At 49.3% G+C, this 22,519-nt stretch overlaps 3 protein-coding genes across 4 annotated transcripts in view; 2 read left to right on the top strand and 1 right to left on the bottom strand.

The window, feature by feature from the left end:
- ano8b (anoctamin 8b) overlaps positions 1-6,998 on the top strand; it is a 49,593-nt gene extending 42,595 nt beyond the window's left edge. For both annotated transcript variants that reach the window (XM_086161680.1, XM_086161679.1), the window contains 6 exons: positions 9-168; positions 272-646; positions 1,506-1,697; positions 1,793-1,924; positions 3,807-3,917; positions 4,008-6,998. In XM_086161680.1, the coding sequence (XP_086017806.1) occupies positions 9-168; positions 272-646; positions 1,506-1,697; positions 1,793-1,924; positions 3,807-3,917; positions 4,008-4,778 (1,741 nt within the window). In that variant the 3' untranslated portion in view covers positions 4,779-6,998. The remainder of the gene's footprint in view (positions 1-8; positions 169-271; positions 647-1,505; positions 1,698-1,792; positions 1,925-3,806; positions 3,918-4,007) is intronic.
- A 1,074-nt stretch (positions 6,999-8,072) lies between these two features.
- Positions 8,073-12,322, bottom strand: dda1 (DET1 and DDB1 associated 1). The gene is made up of 5 exons (XM_086162094.1): positions 11,978-12,322; positions 10,562-10,642; positions 10,391-10,442; positions 10,224-10,285; positions 8,073-10,102 (listed from the first exon to the last, which is right to left on the bottom strand). Exons 1-5 carry the CDS (start codon positions 11,984-11,986, stop codon positions 9,998-10,000), a joined length of 309 nt encoding a protein of 102 aa, XP_086018220.1. The 5' UTR covers positions 11,987-12,322; the 3' UTR covers positions 8,073-9,997.
- Positions 12,323-13,532: 1,210 nt separating this feature from the next.
- Positions 13,533-22,456, top strand: abhd8b (abhydrolase domain containing 8b). The gene is made up of 5 exons (XM_086162251.1): positions 13,533-13,621; positions 16,602-17,411; positions 18,464-18,634; positions 18,776-18,992; positions 20,074-22,456. Exons 2-5 carry the CDS (start codon positions 16,612-16,614, stop codon positions 20,308-20,310), a joined length of 1,425 nt encoding a protein of 474 aa, XP_086018377.1. The 5' UTR covers positions 13,533-13,621; positions 16,602-16,611; the 3' UTR covers positions 20,311-22,456.
- Positions 22,457-22,519: the final 63 nt, after the last annotated feature.

Here is a 22,519-nt window from a genome sequence, read left to right as displayed (position 1 = left end):
CCTCCCAGGGAGAAGAAGTGTCTGAACGGGGGATGCGGCGTGCCGGACGAGGAGGAGGGTGGCGAGCGGGACGAGGCCGACAGCGGGAGGTTCAGCGAAGGCGAGACGGAGGAGGAAAGTCTCATCGACTGCGGCTTGAAACTGAGGAAAGTCAGCTTCATAGAGAAGGTGGGGGAGCCTGTGTGGGCTTTGGGTTTCAATGCAGGCGTTTCTTTCAACCCCGATGATGCTTTTGAAGTCAGTGGGAGTTTTATCGGTGGTTTGCGTTCAGGTGGACAGGAGGCCGGCCTGCAGCGCCCCCCCGCTGGACTTCCTGGAGGAAGGGAGCCCGACCATGGTGGAAAAAGGAATGGACCCCGCCTCCGTTTTCGAAATGTGCGACGACGACGACGACAACGGGATCCACGACGTGAAGGAGGCCGGCGGGGGAGGAGCCGGCGGGGCGGAGGGGACGAGCGCCGCCGCCGCCGCCGCCCTGCCCTCCGGGGCCGAGAGCGGCGCGGCGTTGCGGCACAGAAGAAGAGGCAGGAGCGTGGAGAGACCCCAACCCAGAGCCAAGAGGGAATCGTGGATCGACCCCCCCGAGGAGAAGGAGAGCGCCGCGCTCACCCAGGCAGAGATAGAGTGCTGCATGCAGACCTACGAGGTACAGCAGCCGAACGCTTCACGGAGACCACACAGATTTGCAAAGCCAGCGGTTATAATCACTGATGGCATTTCAACCGGTAAAGCCTAACTGGCAGGATAAGCTCTATAGATCACGAATGAACGAACGAATGATTGAATGAAAAAGAACCGCGGACAAACGTGAACCCAATGTCATGATTCCGGAGGGTGTACCGACCCAAACACTAGGACACTTAGGTGTAAGGCATCGAAAGAGGTTTTATTTTACAAGGCAGATGAATCGAGGGCTGTGCTGGGTCCGGGTGTTTCTTGGGTCACGCCACAGGAGTCTCAGGAACTAGGAACCTGCGAGGAAATGCAAAGCATGGAAGTCTGGAAGGAGGAACTTGCAAGGAAAGTCAGACAGAATTCTATGGCGGCTAACATACACCGACGTGGGAAGAAGCCCGGTCGGGGACTCAGGAATCAAACACAGATAACGGCTCTTGCTTTGGAGATGAAGATCCGCCAGGAAGGGATGAGTGGAATCTGTGAGAGTCTGAGTGGCAGGACCCACTCCAGACAAGCAAAGTGGCCACCGGCTGAACTCCATCCTGCTGCTCCATCAGGCTCCAAAGAACCGAGGGGTGAAGGGAAATAAACATAGACTCCGAGCCCCGGATCCCAACTCCCGCCTTTACATTTGTGTCTTGTCTACGTGCCTGAGGTGTGTTTCACCCTGCAAAGTGCATACTTAACCCGTAACTGCCGTGTACTTAACACAACCTACCCGCCTATCTGACTAACTAACAAACTAACCCAACCTAGATGCACCTGTTTCTGATGTGTCCGGTCTTGAAGTGGACCTGCGGAGTAACAGTACGTGTCGCCTCTGGCAGGACACTTTCCAGGACTACCAAGAGATGTTTGTCCAGTTCGGCTACGTGGTGCTATTCTCCTCCGCCTTCCCGCTGGCGGCCATGTGCGCGCTCATCAACAACATCATCGAGATCCGGAGCGACGCCTTCAAGCTCTGCACGGGTCTGCAGAGGCCCTTCGGTCTCAGGGTCAAGAGCATCGGCCAGTGGCAGGTCAGCGGATCCGTATCCTTTTGACAGGCGCATCCCTGTGAGTTCACTTCATCAACTGTCAAATCCAAACCTGCATTTTATTTCCTCTCGCCCAGACCGCGATGGAAGCCATGGGTCTGATCGCGATCATCGTCAACTGCTACCTGATTGGTCAGTGCGGTCAGCTGCAGCGTCTGTTCCCATGGCTCAGCCCGGAGATGGCCATCATCTCCATCGTCATCCTCGAGGTACTGCAGCTGGTTCCTCTCACGGCCGTCCAAAGTGCTGAGAGCGGTGATTCGGGGAAAAAACAAAAGAAACAAAACAGTTTCTCTCCACGCCAGCATTTCCTTAATGACCAGGAAAAAAATGCTTATCTAATTAAAGTCCTAGAGAGACTTCGGAGGGATGTTGGCATCCGAGCAGAAAGCACACTGGAAACCCTGTTTCCATATTAACCGATTTAAATAAACAAATGTGTCTTGATCGCTGAAAAAGTTGCCTCCGAATGACGAGCCGCCACTGAGCGCTGGCTTTCAGCCATAAACGGCATTTCATGTCCAAAGATTGCATTTGAAACCCGTTATATGCTTACGACTGGGGGCAGAGAGAGGAACTCTGGTACTGTATGCGGAAGTCTGGAGTGGCAGAGAAGTACGTGAGACTGGTGCAGGACATGTATGCTCGCTGTGAAACAGCGGTGAATGTGCTGTCGGTGTGACCGAGAAGATCAAGGTGGAGGTGGGACTCTACGGGGGTCACCTCTGAGCACCTTCTTGTTTGCAGTGGTGATGGACAGGCTGACGGATGACAGGAAACTCCACGGACCTTGATGTTTACAGATGACATTGTGGTCTGTTGTGAGAGCAGGGAACAGGAGGAGGAACATCGAGAAAGGTGGGGGTATACGCTGGAGTTTAGCTGCAGCAAGACAGAATATTTGTGTCAATGACCCGGGTGGAACGGTGAGGCTACAGGGAGTGGAGATCGAGAAGTTGGAGGATTTCAAGTACTTAGGGTCAACAGTCCAGAGCGTAGGAGAGTGTGGAGAAGAGGTGAAGAGACGGGTTCAAGCAGGTTGGAATGGGTGGAGAAAAGTGTCAGGGGTACCAAGAGATAGAAGAACATCAGCCAGAATAAAAGGAAAGGTGGAGGAGACAGTGGTGAGACCAGAGATGATGTTTGGACTAGAAACTGTTCCAATGACAAAAAGACAGCAGGCAGAACTAGAGGTTGCAGAGATGAAGATGCTGAGGTTCTCTTTGGGAGTGACCAGGATGGAGAGGATCAGGAATGAGTCCATCAGAGGAACAGCACATGTTAGATGTTTCGGTGAGAAGGTCAGAGACGCCAGACTGAGATGGTTGGGTCATGGACAGAGGAGGGATAGAGAATATATTGGTAGACGGATGCTGGAATTGGAGCTGCCAGGCAGGAGGTCTGGAGGAAGACCAAAGAGAAGATTTATGGACGCGGTGAGAGAAGATATGAAGGTAGTTGGTGTGAGAGAGGAGGATCCAGAGAATAGGGTTAGATGGAGAAGGTGGACTCGCTGTGGCGACACCTGAAGGGAAAAGCTGAAAGAAGAGGAAGAAGAAGAAGAAGAAGAAGAAGAAGAAGAAGAAGAAGAAGAAGAAGAAGAAGAAGAGGGAGGACGGGGAACCAGAGAGGACGGCGTTCCTGTGCGGTTTCCCCCCTGAAAAATGAGAATCTGTTGGTCCAGCTGGCAGGAGTGGAGCGAGCGCTGCTGCCGCCGCCAGACGCAGCGCCGAAACACCAGAGGCGTGTTGACTGTCAGCGTGAAACCTTAGACTTCTGGATGGACGGAGAGCGCCGGCGGTGCGGCTCCACTTTCCATCGATAGCGGGACGGTTTGCAGAGCGAGCGGGGCGGCGCACCGCCAAGGTCGGCGCTAAGTCAGGAGTAGACCTCCTCCCCTCCGGTGGCCGACTATATTTGGAAAAAGGTAACCGGCCCGCGGCTCTGTCTTGGCCTGATAAAGAAGTCAAGCTCGTCGGAGGGAAAATAAAACCGGTGTCAAAGAAACCTCGTGATGCGTTCGCCGCCCGTACGGTTTATGTGTTTATTTAAATCAACCCTCTCCTTCCTGCGCCGCCTGTGTGTTTGCAGCACTTTGCCATCCTCCTGAAGTACATCATCCACGTGGCCATTCCCGACATTCCCACCTGGGTCAAAGAGGAGATGGCCAAACTGGACTATCAGCGCAGGGAGGCCTTCAAGGTAGCCGAGGCGCCGGGTGTCGTGTCGGGATGTCTCGCCGCCGATTCTGGCGATGGCGACTGACCGGCCCGAACCCTCTTCTCCCCGCAGAAGCACGAGCGTCAGGCGCAGCAGCACTACCAGCAGCTGCAGAGGAGGAAGCGGGAGGAGGAGGAGCGGCAGCGGCAGGTGGAGCACATGGCTCGCCGGGAGAGGGAGCGGGACGACAGCAAGGGCGACTCCTCCGGGGATCACCACCACGACAAGAGTCACGCCGGTAAATCCCGGCAAGGAGGCGGCGGAGGAGGAGGCGGCGGCGGCGGCGGCTCGGACAAGCCCAAGAGGCCGAGCTCTCTGCTGGCGAATAACAACGTGATGAAGCTGAAGCAGATCATTCCCCTTCAGAGCAAGTTCTCCTCAGGCGGCGCCCGTTCCCCGCAGTCGCCCACCGGCAGCGAGCCCAAGCTGCCCGGCTTCCTCAGCTTCAAGTTCCTGAAGTCGCCGGAGAACAAGAAGGAAGGCGCCGCAACCTCCGCCGCTGCCGGCGCGTCCGCTACCGCCGCCGCCGCCGCCGCCGCCTCCTCCACCTCCTCATCATCATCCTCTTCATCATCAGGTAGCAGCTCTCAGGAGCGTTCTCAGTCACCCAGCAAAGCCTTCAACCCTGGGAAGCTGTTCAATTTTGGCAAATCGGAGGCGGGGACGTGCGCCAACGGGACCGCGCTCCCCAGATCCGGAGAGGGGGCGTCCGCGCAGCCGTCCGAGAGACAACCCTCCAGGTCCGACCTGAACGGCGTGCCGGACGAGATCCCCTCGCCCGGAGGGGACGGGTCCGAGAACGGGCATTCGGGGGACGCCGACCCGGCCGGCCCCAGAATCTAGTAGCTCCGGGGGAGAAACGGAGGCGGTTCTTTGGTTCCTTCTCGGCCGGGGAGAAGCTCCGACCCTCCCGCCGCATCCACCAGGTACTTGACAAACTGAGGCCGACGCCAGGAGGAGGCGCTCGGGTCGGCTTGCCTTCTTTTTCGTCTGGTCGCTGAGAGGTGAAGAGCAGGTTTTATTCAAAAGGTGTAAGCCCCTCATAACACACACACACACACACACACACATACAAATCCCTCCCTGTCTGCAATACCTAAGAAATGCATGAGCTGCATTTCTGACGTTTTTAAGCCTTTTCAAGCGAAAGATCACTGACTGTGTGTCCGCGGAGTGATTCGTTTATTTTTGTTTTTTTTCTTTTAGCCGTCACAACACGAGTGATTCGTAGGGTAACTCTTGTTATTTTTTTTTAACCTTGAAGGATTCTCTGGCCCCCTCGGTTTCATGCTGAAGTAGGAAAAAAAAAAAAAATGCAAAAGCAATATACGCCGGTGTTTTTGATCGTGGAAAACTTCTGTGATTTTTGTTTCTGGCCGTCACGCGCTCGGATTATCACCAGCTTCACTTTCAGAGATGTGACGTTTTGCACTGAAACCCTCGACGTAGAAGTGCATCCCCTCTGCAGAGAGAGAGAAAGAAAGAAAGAGCGAGGGTCGACGCCAGCCTGCCTCATAACATTATGCAAAAGCTGCGTTGTCCCACCCCTCACACACACACACACACACACACACACACACACAAGCTGTCTGCTCACATTTGTTGGATTTCTTTGATTGCGGCTGCTGGCACGGGACAGCGGCGTGCAGTAGGGTTGCACTGGTTGCCATGGTAACCCCTGCGACGGATAAGTGATGGTTATCCGGGTGGCAACGTACAGTACAAGCACACAGGCAACTATTTTGATAATCATTTCAGGAGGGAAAAAGAGTTTGTTTTTTTCCCGGTTGTATTTTTTAGATTTTTTTTTTTTTTTTAAAGGAAGTCACTTCACGGAGCAGATAATCGCTCGGTAAAATGTTTTTAACTCGAATATCTTTTCCGAACAAAGCAACCCAGCCCTTTACATTGGTTCAGCGGCCACGGCGTCGGATAATAAATAGAATTCGGTGAAATAGCGTGGAACGGTGATGTGACGCCATTGCAACCCTAGTGTGCAGCTTTTAGAGCGGATTCAAGCCCAGGCTGAGAGGCCAGACATTAACTATGCATTTCCACACCTCCATCTCTGGCAAGGATTTAGGCAATAACTCTGGGATGTTGGAGACTCACCTGTAGCAGGTGATAAATCTTGACTTCCTCACACACACACACACACACACACACACACATGCACACAGCACCATCCAGAGGCGGATTCTATGCACCGTGTGGAGGCAGCCGTCCACCCCGAGCTCATTCATCACCGACTTCAACCGCTATGAGGGGAAGCTTTGAAATTCGCCGCTGCTTTTCACTCCCGAGAATCCGGAACCGTAACGCAATAAGGAAGTAGGACGTTGATTTTTTTTTTTGCTTTTGTCCGATGAGGCTTCGCGCCGGTTGGAAGTCACCGGTGACGACGTGTGAAGTGACAAAGGCCGAGAGGTCAAAGCGTCTTTGACTGCGGCTGCAGCGTGGGTGAGGCGGAGAAGGTGCATGTTCTTAGGCCGTCCTTTCTTCAGGGAAAAGAGTTTTCGCAGACCTTTTGAAAGCATGAGCCGGCTTCTTCCATCCTGGCTTTTTTTTTTTTTTGGTTTGCAGCAGCAGCAGCAGCCGGCGGCGGCGGCGGCGTCAGATTGTTGTCCGTGGCGCCTCACTGTGGCCGGATCGCAGCTCCTCCCGGACTCGTCTCAAATTTACGATCCGGCGAGCGGCGCCTGCAAACGAACCGTCCGGGGGCCGAGTAACTTAAGGACTTTTAAAGTTTCTGCGCGGACGACAGGGAGGAGACGGGCGGACGGGTCGGCTAATCGTGCTCTTTCCTACGATTCTGAGAGAGGATGCGAGCGGGTGAGATTGTCACCGCCGCTTTGTCTGAAACTTGATCCTGACCTCAGCGTTTAAGATAAGACCTTCATGGAAGCCTCACTTACTGAACTTCATATGCTCTTCCAGTGTACAAAAAAAAAAATCTTTTCAAAGAAAAATTCCTTGGAAATCGGACTATTTATTTCTTTTAATTTATTTTGTCATATTTTTGTAAGACCTGAAAAAATAGTTAATAAAAACTATTTCAAAACAGCTCACTTGTCGCCATCTTGCTTCTTCTGTCTGTCTTTTTCGCGTCCACAAACAACCTCTAGGGCTAAGCGTTCACCGGAAGATAAAGATTTAAATATTACATTTCTAAGAAATCACAAAACAAAATTCATCTAATTAATTCAACCTGATCTAATCAGTTTTTTTTTTTTTTCATTTTATTATCGGGTTCCCGATCTGAGTTGCTTATACTTGCCTGTTTTTCTTGAAATTCAGGCCATGTTTTTTTGGTCTCACAGCTAAAAGGTCCCTGGTTGTGTTTCCACAGTGTGGAGCCTCCATCTCCTCGCCATGTCTGCTCGGGGTTCCTCCAGGTTCCTCACACAGACCAAAAACATGCAGCACTGGAGAGCCTCAATGGTCCAGATGCATCAATATGACAGGGAATGATTAACATGTGAATGAGAGGGCCAATTTTTTCAATTTGATTTAATCCTTGCAGGAAATGGTTTTCTCTGCATTTACTCGCATCACAGATGAACCACGAGCAGACATTTAGGGGTTCGGTATCCTGCTCAACAACATTTGGACGCCACGCCGCCTCCAGCACCTGTGTGTCTCTGTGAGACGTATGAATGAGAGGGTGAATTATTGTTCGTCAACACGATGTGCGAATGACAGAATGAATGTTTTGTCTCTATATGTAACAGTGTATATGTATACCGCACAATTTTGCACTTTGCAGAATCCATTGTGCTGCTGATGCATTATATCCCACATCCTTTTCCAGACCTTTAAATTCACTCCAGTTTCTCACCTGCGACCGTCACGCTGCTGTCGGAGGAACTGAACTGTACAGAAAACTGCTGCTCCTCTCCACATTCACATGACATCTATTTATAAGTTTCGGGTTTTGAAAAATACATGTAAACATAAAAAGAAATAAACTTTGCTATGGAAAAGTATAATCTTTGAAAAAAATCTCATATATACAGGAGCAAAGTGGCAAAGTGAGGTAGCGTAGTAACTAATTGGAGTGAGTTGGGGGAAAAAAAACTGACACTAAGCTGACTTTGATAGATATTTATCAGGCTTAAAGTAACAAAAAACAGAGAGTTTCAGTCCAGTTTTATTTCGGCAAAGCTCAAAGGAACACATCTGACCGAACACACGTGGAATGGGGCAAAGGCTTCGGGTGGCGCTGAACAGTCTGAGCAGAAGCGTGGCGTGGCGTGGCGCGGCGCCGCGCTTCCAAAACAGACGGGGTTATTTACACTGTGGATCAGAAGATGACTGACCACGCTGTCAACCCACACTGCAGCATAGTTAAAGGACAGGAGGCTTCGCTGTGACTCTGCTGGGCAGTGATAAGAACATTAAAAAAAAAAAAAATGAAATTAAAAGAAACAAAAAGCTTCATCCAGTGTTGTACGGTAGGACTACGATACAAACTGAACCTCAGGAACAAGGCAGGATGGCGACTGCACTCCTCTGTGCATGCTTCTTGTGCATTTAGTGGCAGAATACATTATTCCCCTTGCGACCCCCTCCCCCCGGCCCTGTTCAGCTACTCCGGCTCTTCCGACAAGCTCGGGACGAAATTAAAAAGAAGAGAATCCATCCCAGAACTGAGCTGGGAACGAAAAAAAAAAAACCAAAGGTCCAAACCACGACAACAGGTTGTAAGGCCTCTAATACTAATAGATTTGACAGCCGCACACGATACAACCACGAGCACGAACCCCTAGGGTTTTATTACTGGTCCAGAAGAGTGACGTGAGGATGTGGACATGCAAGGCGAGATGATTGCGCTCGGCACCGAGGCCGCCCCGCCGGGCCGCTTTTGAATTCTGTCCTTTTGTACGGGTTATTTTACAAAAAAAGAAAAAAAAAACTCTCCATCTGATGAGCTAATTCTGGCACTGGCTTTATTTACACGTGCGGTCTTGTGTTATTTTTTTTTCTTCCCTTTTCCCAAACGTTAGTTTACATTTGCCGTCGCTAAACTGTGTCGATATTTAAGCCAAACGTTTAAGCGCTTCTTTAAAAACTCGACCGATTCCGCTGGAACGGAACACGCCGAAGGACAGTAAGTGTGAGTCTCAGCGAGAGTTCGGGCGGTGAAAGTACTTCCCGGGAACGCCGAGGGAGATTCATCCTACGGGAGCGCGAGTTCCCGAACAGAGGGGAGATACGCATATTCTTACACAAACACACACACACACACACACACACACACGTCTAAGGGCGAGTCTGGAAGAGTTGCTTCTACTTTGTGCTGTTCTTCACAGTGTATTCTTGATCGAGCAGAACCAGACGGCGTGGAGAAACGTTACGATGCCCCCGTGTGGTTGCAGAGTGGGCAGTGACACTGAGAGGGGAGGGCACTGTGGCTGGCAGGAAGCGCGTTGCCGTACATGAACAATAGATTAAAAAATAAAAATAAAAAAAAGAAATCACACGAGAATGGTTCGGGACTTGACTGGTCAAGTCTTTCGCCGAGGCGTTTCGACGCGTCGCTCGGCTCACATGTACAGTACGACACACGGTACACACACGGCTCAGCATGCATACAAACAAACACAGGATACAGCCAATAGAGCGCCGGACCGCCTCAGTAATGGCTCTTTACTTTCCTCGGGGGTCAGCGACTGACATTCAGGGAGAAAATGTTGGGAGTCAGACTTTCCTCTCTCGTTTTTACGTTCATTAATCTTCACGATATTCATCCCGCACCCACCCGCCCACATCCAACCCCGTGTACGCGAGCTCTACGCCAAAAAAGTAACAAACAGAAAAAAAAACAAACAAACAAAAAAACACGCTGCTTTGTTGACAGAAATGTCCCCGATGGTGGCGGGGCAGCATCCTGCCGCGGTGCAGAACGGCTCAAAGTCTTTGTTCAGGTGGGTTTACCCCTTCTGTTCATTGTTTATATTGGCTATGCCCTGTACACACAAAATAAAAACGACAAAAAAAACAAAACAACACACACGCGCGCGCGCATACACACACACACACACAGACATACACACATGCACTTATGAGTCCTCATTCATCTCTTGGCTGTCTGTCCTGGCGATCTTCCTCGGGGGTGCCGGGCTGTCACCCTCCCCTTGTTCCTGTTCCCTTTTCTTTGCAGCATTCTGTTTGACACAAACCATGGAGAGCGTCAGCGCCGCCGCACCAAAGGTGAAGATCGACAACTCGAGCGCCGGGCTCGCGACTTGTTTTGGGAAAAGGTTGCGCGGAGCTGCGAACGCTCACCTTTTTGTCCCACTGCTGGTGGAGGTAACGCAGGAGGATGTTGGTTTTCTCTGTTACAATAACTGCAGGGGAAATGCACGTTACACACAAAACGCCTCGGAGAAATCTTAGAACGCAGAACTTTCCGATCCCTTATGAATATACTTGTCATCATTACTGGTACTTACTCTGTTCAGAAGGATATTCCCGCGTTGGGAGGTAAACAGAGGGCCTCCTGTTCTGTAAGAGAGGAAGGTGAGAGGTGTTACGCCACCTTGGCTGGTTAGTCTTGCTAAGCGTACAGATCTTTAGTTGCAGGTAAAAAGGGCCGATGCGATGAATTATTACAGTCTACTTACAGACGCTTTACACACGGAGTCCGCGTGAAACCTGCTGAAGTTGCTCTTATTGTATACAGGAAGTCCTTTCAAGAAATCAGCCTGGGGAGAGAGTGAAGGATGGTGTCAGTCCTCGCAGACCGCCTCCAGTTAACCGTCTGCGTCCTGAATTCAAACCGACGTCAAACCGTGACTCCGCTTTTTACCAAACTGACCAGTGTCTGAGGCTGAAGCGGCGGCTCAGAGAGCGACCCTTCCAGCTACGCTACAGCTGTTCTGACACCACTTTGTAAAATCAATGGTACCTTCAGCATATGCATTTTAAGCCCAGGCGCGCAGATATTTCACAGCTGCTCTGACAAGAAACAAGCTCAATCTGATACAGCCTTCAAGATACAGACATGCATTTAACTTTATGCATTGTGATTGTTGTGTCTCTGACAGTGTCATACTTAGTGGGAAAGGTGGGAAACCATTCATTCCTTCATTTTCTATGATGCTTATCCCACAGCCGTGGTGATGTTTGAGCCTGGACCTACAACCATTTCACTCTCTAATTCAATCATATGGGGAATTTATGGTTCCCAATAACCTTCTGTATGTTTTTGGTCTTGTGGGAGGCTGGAGAACCAATGCAGACACGGGGAGAACACAGGGAGCTCCCGCTGTCAGGTGGAAGTACTGACCACTTTGTGATGTTAAAGGGCAATTCAGAAAACAGATCAATATTAACATCTTGAGGACAAACGTAAGGGTTTCAAACTGTAGTGTTTGAATTACTTTGATCACTACTGGTATCTGTGTGTATACAACGTTTCATGTCAGATGATTTAAGTGATTGTATAGTTGGAATTCTAAAATCCAATCATAAACAAACATCCACAAATGAAACCTTCAATCCCGGGGACACGACATAGATGTCCTCTAGCGTCTGTTTGTTTTGCACAGCATAACATGTAATACAAACATAACAAAACACAAAAATCGTCAATGAATGTGTCAACAGCCCTCGAAAGGGAGGACACACTATGTGCAATTAAAGCAAACAGCATGTCTTATCAGACGTGATCTTCCAACGGCAGATGCATCTATTAGCATCTTTGTTTTCCACCTCTCTCCCGGTCCGACCCGAGCCGGGGCTGGGCGTCTCCCTCCCCCGCCTCGACCCGAGCGGTGGATGCTAACCGGCCCGCGGCCGCACCGCCTCACCGCCGCTGCCCCCTTCAACCCCCGGGACCGGAGCGGTCCGCCGAGCCGAGGCGTCTCGGATGACAGCCGAGCGGCACGGAGGGGTTGCCGGCTCGGCCTCTGTGAATGAACGCCGCGCCGCTGGGGCGGAAGATGCTAACGGCTACCGTGTAGGTTCCCCTCGGCGCCGCTCCGGCACAGGCGGGGGGTCGCGGCCGCCGCGCCGGAGACGCGTTACTGCTTCGGTACCTTGTCCATGTTAGTGGCAGAAATCCTCCAACGCCGACGGGAGAGCTCGACTCGGTGTCTGCTACGCTGCTCGGGGCGGCAGGCAGGGGGACGCTGTAACGGTTAGCCACGCTAGCTAACGGGAGGGATTGTCGGCCGACAGACTAGCCTACCGAGCGGCTCTTGCCATAGAAAATAGCGATGTTTTTATTTAAATAGCCGCTTCCATTCTAGATTCCGGCCGGTGTTGAAAAGATTGTTAGCGCGCAAGTGGATCCAATTGACATTGCATGAGTTAGCAAAACTAGCAACGCCGGCGGACTTATCAAGCTAGCATGATTGTGGCGATGCGCTCGAAGCCACTCCCCCCGGATACACCGATTGGTCTATTTTTTGTACCACCTGATCACCCATATGACCGAGCAGCCAATCAGTAGGCGGTTTCGGAGTTGCCTTGACATTGACTCGAAAACCGACATAAATAGCTTCATATGAAATGTTTGTTTATGTTGTTGGTTGTTTCATGCTGAAATAGCAAACAAAACCCTTCAAAACTAATAAATGTAGCCCGGTTCTGTCAATGTGCATTATTTTAAAGGTCAACGTTGTCATCCGTTCACTCGATCTTCATATAAACAGTGTTTCGCGTTTAAGTTCCAGTAATCGTGTTGTATGGAAGTGTTCTCCACCGCATGTTCTGCACTCACTTCCCACAGAAATCGCTGGAAAATAACAAAGAAAAAAAAAACACATTTGTTGAGCTAGTTTCAAGATGCAAAGTATGCCTGGAGTCTTTTTTATACAACACAATAATAACATGAATAGTTATAACAGGCAAAAGTCATGATAGCAGTAGTAATCATAATGACATTAATAAGTGTCCCCCTGTCACTGACAATTGTCGAATATATGAATATGCCTTTTGTATTTACTAAGGCAAATCTGACCTTTTTAGGTCTGGTTCCTAAAAAAAAATCAACAGATGCAAAGCAAGCGCTGTCATTAGACAGTGCATAAAAATATGGTTGTAAAGTATGGATTCAAATGAGATGCCGAATAATGTCAAGTAATAGGCCAGTGCATATAAATGATACCGTTTGCTCTGGAATAACAGAAAAACATGAATAAATCGACAAGATTATTTCCCACTCCTTGCATAGCTTCAACATCAATTACTTAATCCTCTGCACAAATATAACATGTCGTCTCCCAGCACCTTTTAAACTAGACCAGGTTTAAGATATATTTTGCAGATATATTTTCGGTGTGAATCCCCCGATCAAAATCCCGGGTGTCAGGGTGCAGGAGCTGCAGGAGCTGCAGGAGCTGCAGGAGCTGCAGGAGCTGCAGGAGCTGCAGGAGCTGCAGGAGCTGCAGGAGCTGCAGCAGAAGCAGCAGGGGGCACCTCCGTCCCCCGCCCCCGGCAGCAGGTCACCCACCGGTCCGCTCACAGCGCCCTGCAACCGGACGAGCTCCGGTTCGTCATCGGCATCGCGACGCAAACATGCAGATACCGGGAGCCTGTGGCGCCGTGGGCGTGTGGAGGACGGGGCAGGGGACAGATTAGATTATTGGATTGGCCACAACAGATTATAGGAGTCCGTCTTCCTCGATGCCTCGAGAAAAACCTGATCACATTTTACTCTCATTGTTGGAAATATAAAGGTACGTCTTTTTTTTACTGCCAGTATATCAGTATCAGTATTCATAGCAGTATTTCTTTTTGGATTTATTTGTTCAGCACAGCGAGAGCTGGCTGAAAAGGGGTTAGTGCTCAGTGAAGGTGGCGTCTGAGTGTCGAAGTGTGCGGAAAAACACGCACAGAACAACAGCAGAACCCCGTGCACTTTGTGCGCTTTGGGTTCCTCTTGGTGGGACTATATTGCAGGAAACTCCGTGTGTGTGTGTGTGTGTGTGTGTGTGTGTGTGTGTGTGTGTGTGTGTGTGTGTGTGTGTGTGTGTGTGTGTGTGTGTGTGCAAGCGATGAAACATGCACGAAGGGCTGAGCGACGTGGAGTAATATCGCAATAATCAGAAACTGTTTTCAGTAATTAATATTGATATCTGATCACTTGTTATGTTCATACAAATTGACTACGTTATTTAAATTTCAGTCTAAAGACTTACTCAAATATTGAAAGCAAGATAAATATATCTCAGCTTTTCTGCAGTGTTTTGATGAAAAAAAAGTCTGGTGTTTTGCAGGTCATTTCCTGGTAACTATTTTATATGTATATGTATATGTATATATTTTTTTTTTTTTTTGCAGATTTTACAAATATTTTCTTTTCAATTTTATGTAGCATCTCATGGATTTTACAGATTAGATGAATTTGCAGAAAGAAAAAAATAAAGAATATTTTCAGATTAATGCAAAACTGGTTCAGAAAAAAAAAACCTACAACAATAAATTGAAATTTTCACCACATAACCACGAATGGCAGGTGTCATCTTAAATTCCCTTTTTAATATTGTAACAATCCATGATCGTATTATAGCAAGGTATAAAATGTGTATGGGTTTATCAGCCAGCCAGAGTGCAGCCAACTCTTCAGTGGACACGTGGAGTGTTTATGTCCTGCAGACTCGTCTGTCTTCACTGCTCTTCAACAACATCCAGAGTAAAGATTGTTAATCAGGAGGTCCTGAGTGAGTGAGGGTCAGAAAAGACATGTTTTTTTTGCTCCACTCTTAACGAACCAACCAATTCATTAGCTGTATATTTATATTAGCCTGTATTTTCCTTGCTGCCGTCCATCAGCTCGGAGGTATCGCCTCATGGCCTCAGCGGCCTCTGCGGATGTGAACTTAATGTTTACTCTGCAGGATTCTCTTATTCCCGCCGTAGTCCTGCATGCGTCTTGGCAAAGTAGGCTCGAAATTTGTGTAAGTTAAGAGGAATTGAGATTCAGCATCTGAGGACAGGAGCTAAAGTTTCCACGAATGCAGCCGCTTTCCAATATTTCATATATTTGTCAGCAGCCGAGGGCTGGAGTCATTTCTAACCGTTCTTATTTTTCAACATGGTTTTCATGTGACCAAACAGAAAAGTGACTAATAGAAACACACGGTGGGATCATCTCTCTGCTAAAATGTTACTTGAAACATCAGCACCACCATTGAGCAGGTGTTTCTCAAGGGCATTTTTTAGTTTATGCTACCGTTGAATCGACACTTGGCTTCGAGGCAGATCACGATAGGAATATTATAAATATAATATCAAGAGCTTTCACTCAATGTCAGTTACCTGCGGCATCAGACCATGAATTATTCCTCTCGCTGAAAATAGCGGAATGTATTTCTACTGTCTAAATAACGATAGACGGTTTATCAACGTAAATAGAAGATTAATAAACACATAAATAAGTAGGTAAGTTATCGCCATAGACATGAGTAAAAATAGTCTAAAGGTCAGCGAGGAATAACCTTCAGAATAAACTCATCGTGTGGTGTCAAGATGCGGAAAAGAAATGAGCTGAAAAAAATGCTTATCAAAAAGGAGGCGGCTGAAAATAGTCGAGAAATCAGCTGAAACCTGAAAAATAAAAAAACAAATAACATCAAAACTTTGAATTTCCTCAACGGGATCAATAAAGTACGATCTTAAAGAGTCAGCAAGAAATAAAAATAAGATAAAATAAACAAAGAATAATCCTATTTAGGAAGCAAGAAATGATCAGAAAATGTTTTTGAAGACATTAAAAAAAAGATGCTGAAATGTCATGTCCGTAAAATGACATCGACATTGTGATATAACACCGTGAGAAAAGCGCTTCTGAATGTGGCGTTTTCGGGCCACGGCCAGACATGGCGTGTCGTCGTGGAAGATTTAACCGGCGCAGAGTAAGATGGACACAACAGGAAGTATCACCCCCGGCCTCCGCGCCGCTCTGCTCTTTGCGCGGATGTGCACGTATAAGCAGAACGGGCATGTGAATCGCCAGCGTAGCAGGATGGCTCGGCTCCATTGTGCCAGTAATCCCCGGATGAAAGCGGCGTCCGACGGGGCTGCGAGTGAAGCGAAAGACGTGGCGTGGCGGCGGACGCTCGCCGTACGGGGTCGGTGTTTTCACCGGGAGAGGAGGAGGTAGACAGATCGGGTTGTTGTGGACTTAGAAAGTATAATCCCCTGGATTCGGGAGCAGAGCGACAGGAGGGAGGGATAAAGCCACCGGCGGAGACGTGCGGACGTTCCCCGCCTGGCCATCAACGCTGCCTGCATGGGTGGCGTCGGCGCCCGAGGACATAACTTGACCTCGGGAGAGGTTTAAAAAAAAACACACACTTGTGTTATTGTTATTCATTCAAGTGTCGAAAAAGAAAAAAAAAAAGAAATGAGCTTTACTTCAGAAGGTGGGTTCATCCCCGGAGCTGATGGACTTGGTGTGAAATACCAAAGTACTTCAATTTATACGATGTATTGCTGCGCTGTTTTATCCGATATGAACACCTATGTTAGGAGACATAATCAAGTTCGAAATATTACATTTGTAGATGATGCAGATGTATGTTTGAGCGCTGCCGTCTACGGAAACAGCGGCGCTACGATCTTCCATTCGAAAAGCTATCTCGCTCGTAAATGTCATATTCATGATTCCGGCGTTCCTCCGTTGAATATCTCCTCTCCCGCATTGACTCCCTCCAGCCTGGCAGCCATGCTGACCGGCTTCATGGAAGGCCTGCTCTGCTGCCTCACCTCCAAGTCGGCCAACATCGTGGTTCCCGTGGAAACCTCCGAACCCTCGGACGGTTATGAATTCATCGAGGTGAAGCCGGGCCGGGTGCTGCGAGTCCGACATATAATCCCCGACCGGCTGGTGTCGGAGGAGCCGGCGGAGCAGGGCGGCAGCGTCAGCTGCAAGAGGAAGATCACGGTGTATCGCAACGGGCAGCTGTTCATCGAGAACCTGGGGGACAGAGCCACCGCCGAGCTGAAACCCTGCCGCAACGGAGAGGCGGAAGCCAACTGCTCCGTGGAGGTGGAGATGGCGGACTGCGGCTCGGCCTCGCCGCCCCTCGGCCTCCCCGAGGCCAGGATGGACGCCGGCGCCGCCGCGGACGAACAAACGGCGGAGACGGGAGCGGGCGGAGAGACGCCCGCCGCCGCCGCCGCCGGAAACCCCGAAGCGTCGCAGCCCAGACGCCGGCGGAAGCCCAAACGCACCGTGGTCATCGACTGCGAGAGGAGGATCTCCGCCTGCAGGGGGACGCATCCCGACGTGGCCATTTTCTTCATCCACGGCGTCGGCGGCTCCCTGGATATCTGGGGGAGTCAGCTGGACTTCTTTTCTCGGCTGGGCTACGAGGTGATCGCCCCGGACCTGGCCGGCCACGGCGCCAGCTCCGCCCCGCAGATAGCGGCGGCTTACACCTTCTACGCCCTGGCGGAGGACGTACGACTCATCTTCAAGAGATACGCTCGCGGGAGGAACATCCTCATCGGGCATTCTTACGGGTGAATAGATGTAACTTCTTTGTAAAAAGACCATTTAACCCAGGAACAAAACATCCTTGAGCTAATTCTTGGCTGTTAGCTTAGAAAAAAATGTCACTTTAAGCAACGCACGGACCAAATGTCTAACGACAACAATAGTAAAAATGCCAATATTGTACTAAATACCTTATGATGATAAAACGTAAGGTATATAGAGCCAAGCAAAACGGTTTCGTCGAACTTTATCCAACTCATCCACTGGTTCAATAACCCGCGGTTCAACGTTGTCCTCTAACTGTGGACGTCTTGTTTTGTTCCCTGGGAAACTCTGTGGTCTTTACATGACCCAGTTCCTCTGCTTGCTTCTTCCACTTGCGCACCATCGATCGATTCATGTTGAATTCTTCGGCGGCTGCTTTATTCCCATCACCTACTGCGTCACTGATAGCCTTGAGTTTCAATTCTGTGTGTCTCGTGTCTCTTTTGCCATTTTGGGGGTCCCCATAAATGACACAACCATAGAAACATCTGGCAAACACCTAAAAAGCCTGAAGGAACAGACTTTGTGAAAGTGTCATTCTCAAAATTTTTGTCCATGACTGTACAGTAATATTGTGTTGCAGCACAATACGTACCGGAGATAAGCTTACTACGTACCGCTCTCTGATTGGTTGATGGTAGCCAGCGATGGCGGACACCTGAAGTTAGTGTGTAAGTTATCTAAAATGACAAGAATTCAAACATAATGCGCACGGACGATTTTTGAGAAAATGTAAGCATTTTAAGTGTGCCTCATAGTCCGAAAAATACGCTACTTTAGGTCTTATTTTGTCATTTCCCAATGCAAATCCACCACAAATAATGGCAGTAAAATGATCGGTCGAGGCAGGAAGTGAAGGCCGCACGCATTCAGCTCGGATCTGTCCGGGTTCCTCGGCTTCACGGCTGTTTGAGAGAGTCTGCTTGTTGGGAATGATCCTGTAGATCATTTTAAAGAGCGCGGTCCAGACCGGGAAGCATGGCGACGCACCGGGTCGAAGTTTTGTAACCTGGATCTCGTCCTGCTCGCGCAGCGTGTCGTTCTGCACTTTCCTGGCTCACGAGTATCCGGACCAGATCCACAAGATGGTCATGATCAACGGAGGAGGTCCCACGGCTCTGGAGCCCAGCCTCTGCTCCATCTTCAACCTGCCCACCTGTGTGCTCCGCTGCCTGTCGCCGCTGCTCGCCTGGAGCTTCCTCAAGTAGGACAAACGAAACGCCTGAACCTGTGAACTCTCTGTGCTAATCTTTTGTTATGTTTCATACGCGTCCGCGTCTTCATAACGGCAATCGCGGGTCGTCTAAATGTAGCCTACGTGTTCCCTCTTCGCTGCCGCCCGCAGGGCCGGTTTTGCCCGCCAGGGCGCGAAAGAGAAACAGCTGCTGCGGGAGAACAACGCCTTCAACGTGTCCTCGTTCGTGCTGCGCGCCATGATGAGCGGTCAGTACTGGCCCGAGGGCGACGAGGTCTACCACGCCGAGCTCACCGTGCCCGTCCTGCTGGTTCACGGCATGCACGACAAGTTCGTCCCCGTGGAGGAGGACCAGCGGATGGCGGAGGTAGGCCGCCCAGGCGGGGAACGCTCATACCTTCGCGTTTGTCGTATCATGAGTCGGACGACGGAAACCGATCCGGCCCGAAACCGCTGCGAGGACAGAAAAATCCCATTATTTATGGTCACTTGAAGTGTGCTTGAACTCCGCTTCTAAGTTCGAGACCATCTTTTCTTACGCTTTTGGGGAGGAGGGTTCTCAGCCTTTCTGTTTGGGTTCCTCCGGTTTCCTCCCAAAGTCCAAAGCGGGCAGCAGGTTGATCCGAGATGCCAAATTGCCCAGATGTGTGAACGAGACGGTGAATAACGGTACGTCTCCTTATGTGGCCCCGTGATCCACCTGCAACCGGTCCTGGTGAACCCCGACTCTCGGCCCCAGAGACCGTGAGTGCAAGATAAATAGTACAGATACTGGACGAACCAAATATCAGGTTTTAAAAAACAGTCAGGAAAAATAGTGCAATAACAATCAGACACTTATTTAAAAGAAGAGTGCCATTTTTAAACTGTTTAAAGTTCTAATTCCTTTATGTTAATGTAGAGGGTTCAGGTTTTTTGCATGTTACTCATTTCTGCTGACTACTGAAGTAGGACAGTAAAAAAAACTATAATGGTGAAAAAATAAAGGGAACAGTAACGTAACACATCCTAGATGTGAAACATTCTTATGAAATACTTTGTCGTTTACATATTTTAATGTGCCGACAACAAAATCCCACCAAAATGATCACTGGAAATCAAATGTATGAACCCATTGAGATCTGGACTCCAAATGTAAAAACACACTCCAGGCTGATCCAACGTTGACGTAACGTCCTTAAAACAAGTCCGTGTCGCTTCCTAAGTGGACAGTTTGATTTCACACAACTGTGACTGACTTGGAGTTACATTTATAAGATGCCAAACACCCTGAACATCCTCCTCAGGAGGACCTCCAAGCCAGACCTTGGTGAGGAGAAATTTCCCAGGTGTTTAAATCTGGAAAGGCCGGCGATAATCGCAATTACCTTTTAGTACACAACTTTGATGTGGCCTCGGCACAAACGCGGACCTTCCCGGTGATTTTGCTGTCGTTTGCTCTTCGCCAGATCCTCCTGATGGCCTTCCTGAAGGTCCTGGAAGACGGAAGTCACATGGTCATGATGGAATGCCCCGAGGCCGTCAACACTCTCCTGCACGAGTTCCTCCTCTGGGAGCCGGCAACCCCTCCGGCGCCGAAGAAAGACTCCAAAACACGTCCCGAGACGGCCAAGGCCCAACACGACAACACCAAAGCCGCGTGCGACCCCGCCCAGGTCCGACCCGCAACCGCCGCGCAAACCTAACCGGGACGCCGGTCGGACGGCGGGGACCAAAAACAAAGGTGAATATGGAAGCCGGCGCGCGGCGACCGCGGACGGCTCGGCGCCAGTTTGATCCGTTGAACCGGATGATGAGCCATAATAAAGCCCGAAGCCTCGGCGGCGTTGTGAAAATAACTCCATCAAGCGGAGACACGGAACCAGAAGCTTCTTGTTTGTAGCGCACGAAATGAATAGCTGTGCCTTGAGGTGGCGTGTGGTCATGAAGGACGGGATCGACCCAAGCAGAGACGGACACCTGGAGGACGGCCCCAAAAGTGAAAACCATTCATTATGTTCACCCTAATGTCCAAGCCTTTTCCCTTGACTCGCTGCTAGTCCATCACGGGGCAGGAAGTGACAAACAACCATTCACACGTCTGGGCGAGTCAGCATCTCCAGTGAAACCTCACGCATGTTTTTGGACCACGTGAGGAGACCGGAGAACCCGCGTGAAAGCGCGAGAACGTGCAAACCGGCCGCACTCACCGTCTTGCCGAGGGTGGAAACGCTAATTGCTGCGGAAATGGACCTCGGTCTTCCAAGCAAACACGGTGTGGATGCGACTCTTGTGCTTTTCTTCTTTTGGCTGGAGTAAAGATCTCCCGCCGGCCGCCCACTCTGCCGCGTGAATCCTGGGAGTTGTTGTAGCTATTTACCTGTAAAATGTTTGGGTGATAATGGACTTCTGGATTCTTCGATGACGTCTGGTAGCACCGTGGCTGCAAACACCGAGCCCATATGATTATAAGAATTCAAACATAGATAAACGACGGATCATCGGCGTTCTTCTTTCCCTCAAGTATCACCAAGTATTGACGGCAGAGGGTATAATTGGGAGTGGAGTGTTGGATGTTTCCTGTGCTTTGCTGGGGTTTATAGAATAATCCTTGTTTCCCTCACCGTTAATGATGAACCCTTCACTCTTCTTTGAATCCACGGTTGGCTTCGTCTCAAGTTGAAATCTGTTAATATGGGTGTTTCCTATAAACTTCACAGAGGTTTCTAGAAGAGGACCAGAGACTGCACCAAAAAATAAGACTTCTGAAGTCTATTAGGAGCTGGTTTTGCCGAATGACTTTGTGTTTACCGAACGATGCGCGCGGCATTCCTTGATACCCGACGCCACCGTTGCGGTCTCGGTTCTTTGCTGAATGGGACGAATACTTATCAAGCTGAAATTGATTAAAACATGATAGTAAATGAACCCATTTCTGTAATTTAAGCTGTACTTTCTACACGTGGGCACGTGTGGATACTGTAGCATCTTTGCAAATGACAATCCTGGCGTATTTGGACACGCTACTCTTTTCAAAGTCCCTCTGCATCCTGGAGAAACTAGCATGAGCGGAGAGAGGGTTCAATGTAAATCCCTGTCAGTGTGGTGTGTGTGTGTGTGTGTGTGTGTGTGTGTGTGTGTGTGTGTGAGGGAACTGGTGAGGAGCTTAAACACCCGGCGGCGCTCAGAGCCAAGCCTCTAGCGTGACGTCCTCCGAGCCTCCTGTGGTATAAAGTGGTATTACAACACGAGATGTGCAAGTACTGGCCTGCGTTTAATCCCTGAAATAGTTTTTTATCTCTTGAATTCCATGTTGTGCGAGATGAACTTATAAAGATTTATTTTACAAAACATTCAATTTTTTGAGGGTTTTTAACTGCCTGTCTCTGCAAGAGGTTTCACTGTTTTATGGAGATTTATATTAATTCAACTCCTGTTGAAACGTCTCTTCCAGAGGTGTCAGAAATGAATGTTTAAATGTCTTTATATAGCAATTTATATATCTATCGTGGACAACTGTGTACTTTTTCTCATGGTAGATTTGAGAAGCCATAAGAATCCGTTCTTTGCTTTTGGACATCTTTGTTTATTCCTATTAGCAGTCACGATACTGAGACATTGAATTTTCTTCTCAGCAAAGCTTGAATGTTTTCTGAGCGGCGCCGTCATGTTTGTCTTCATACGTAGACGGTGATACTTTGTGGATTTCAAGAAGAATCAGTGGGATTTAATGGAGACCGGAGCTCAGACGGCGTTGCTGTGTGTCGACTTCTCACATCTTATGTGTCTTACGTTGCGCAAATGTTTTGCCTTTTTTGTTTATTTGTTTGTCTGTTTGTTTTTAGCGATATTTTCTCTATTGCTATGAATAAATTCCTTTTCATGTGTTGGTCAGTGATGAGGATGGAGTGGAAA

This window comes from Fistularia commersonii, chromosome 16, assembly GCF_037954325.1.
Source record: "Fistularia commersonii isolate RoL2024-O1a breed Wild chromosome 16, RoL_Fcom_v1.0, whole genome shotgun sequence".
Classification (NCBI taxonomy): Eukaryota; Metazoa; Chordata; class Actinopteri; order Syngnathiformes; family Fistulariidae; genus Fistularia; species Fistularia commersonii.
The sequence above is the reverse complement of the archived record's forward strand: the minus strand, read 5'-3'. Positions and strand labels throughout refer to the sequence as shown.

Coding starts and splice junctions, on each gene's coding strand:
- abhd8b (XM_086162251.1), top strand. CDS start 16,612: ATGCTGACCGGCTTCATGGAAGGCCTGCTCTGCTGCCTCACCTCCAAG. Junction 17,412..18,463: donor CTCATCGGGCATTCTTACGG/GTGAATAGATGT, acceptor CTGCTCGCGCAG/CGTGTCGTTCTGCACTTTCC. Junction 18,993..20,073: donor AGGACCAGCGGATGGCGGAG/GTAGGCCGCCCA, acceptor GCTCTTCGCCAG/ATCCTCCTGATGGCCTTCCT.
- dda1 (XM_086162094.1), bottom strand. Junction 10,286..10,390: donor GGAATATCCTTCTGAACAGA/GTAAGTACCAGT, acceptor TTTCCCCTGCAG/TTATTGTAACAGAGAAAACC. Junction 10,103..10,223: donor ACCAGCAGTGGGACAAAAAG/GTGAGCGTTCGC, acceptor TGTGTCAAACAG/AATGCTGCAAAGAAAAGGGA.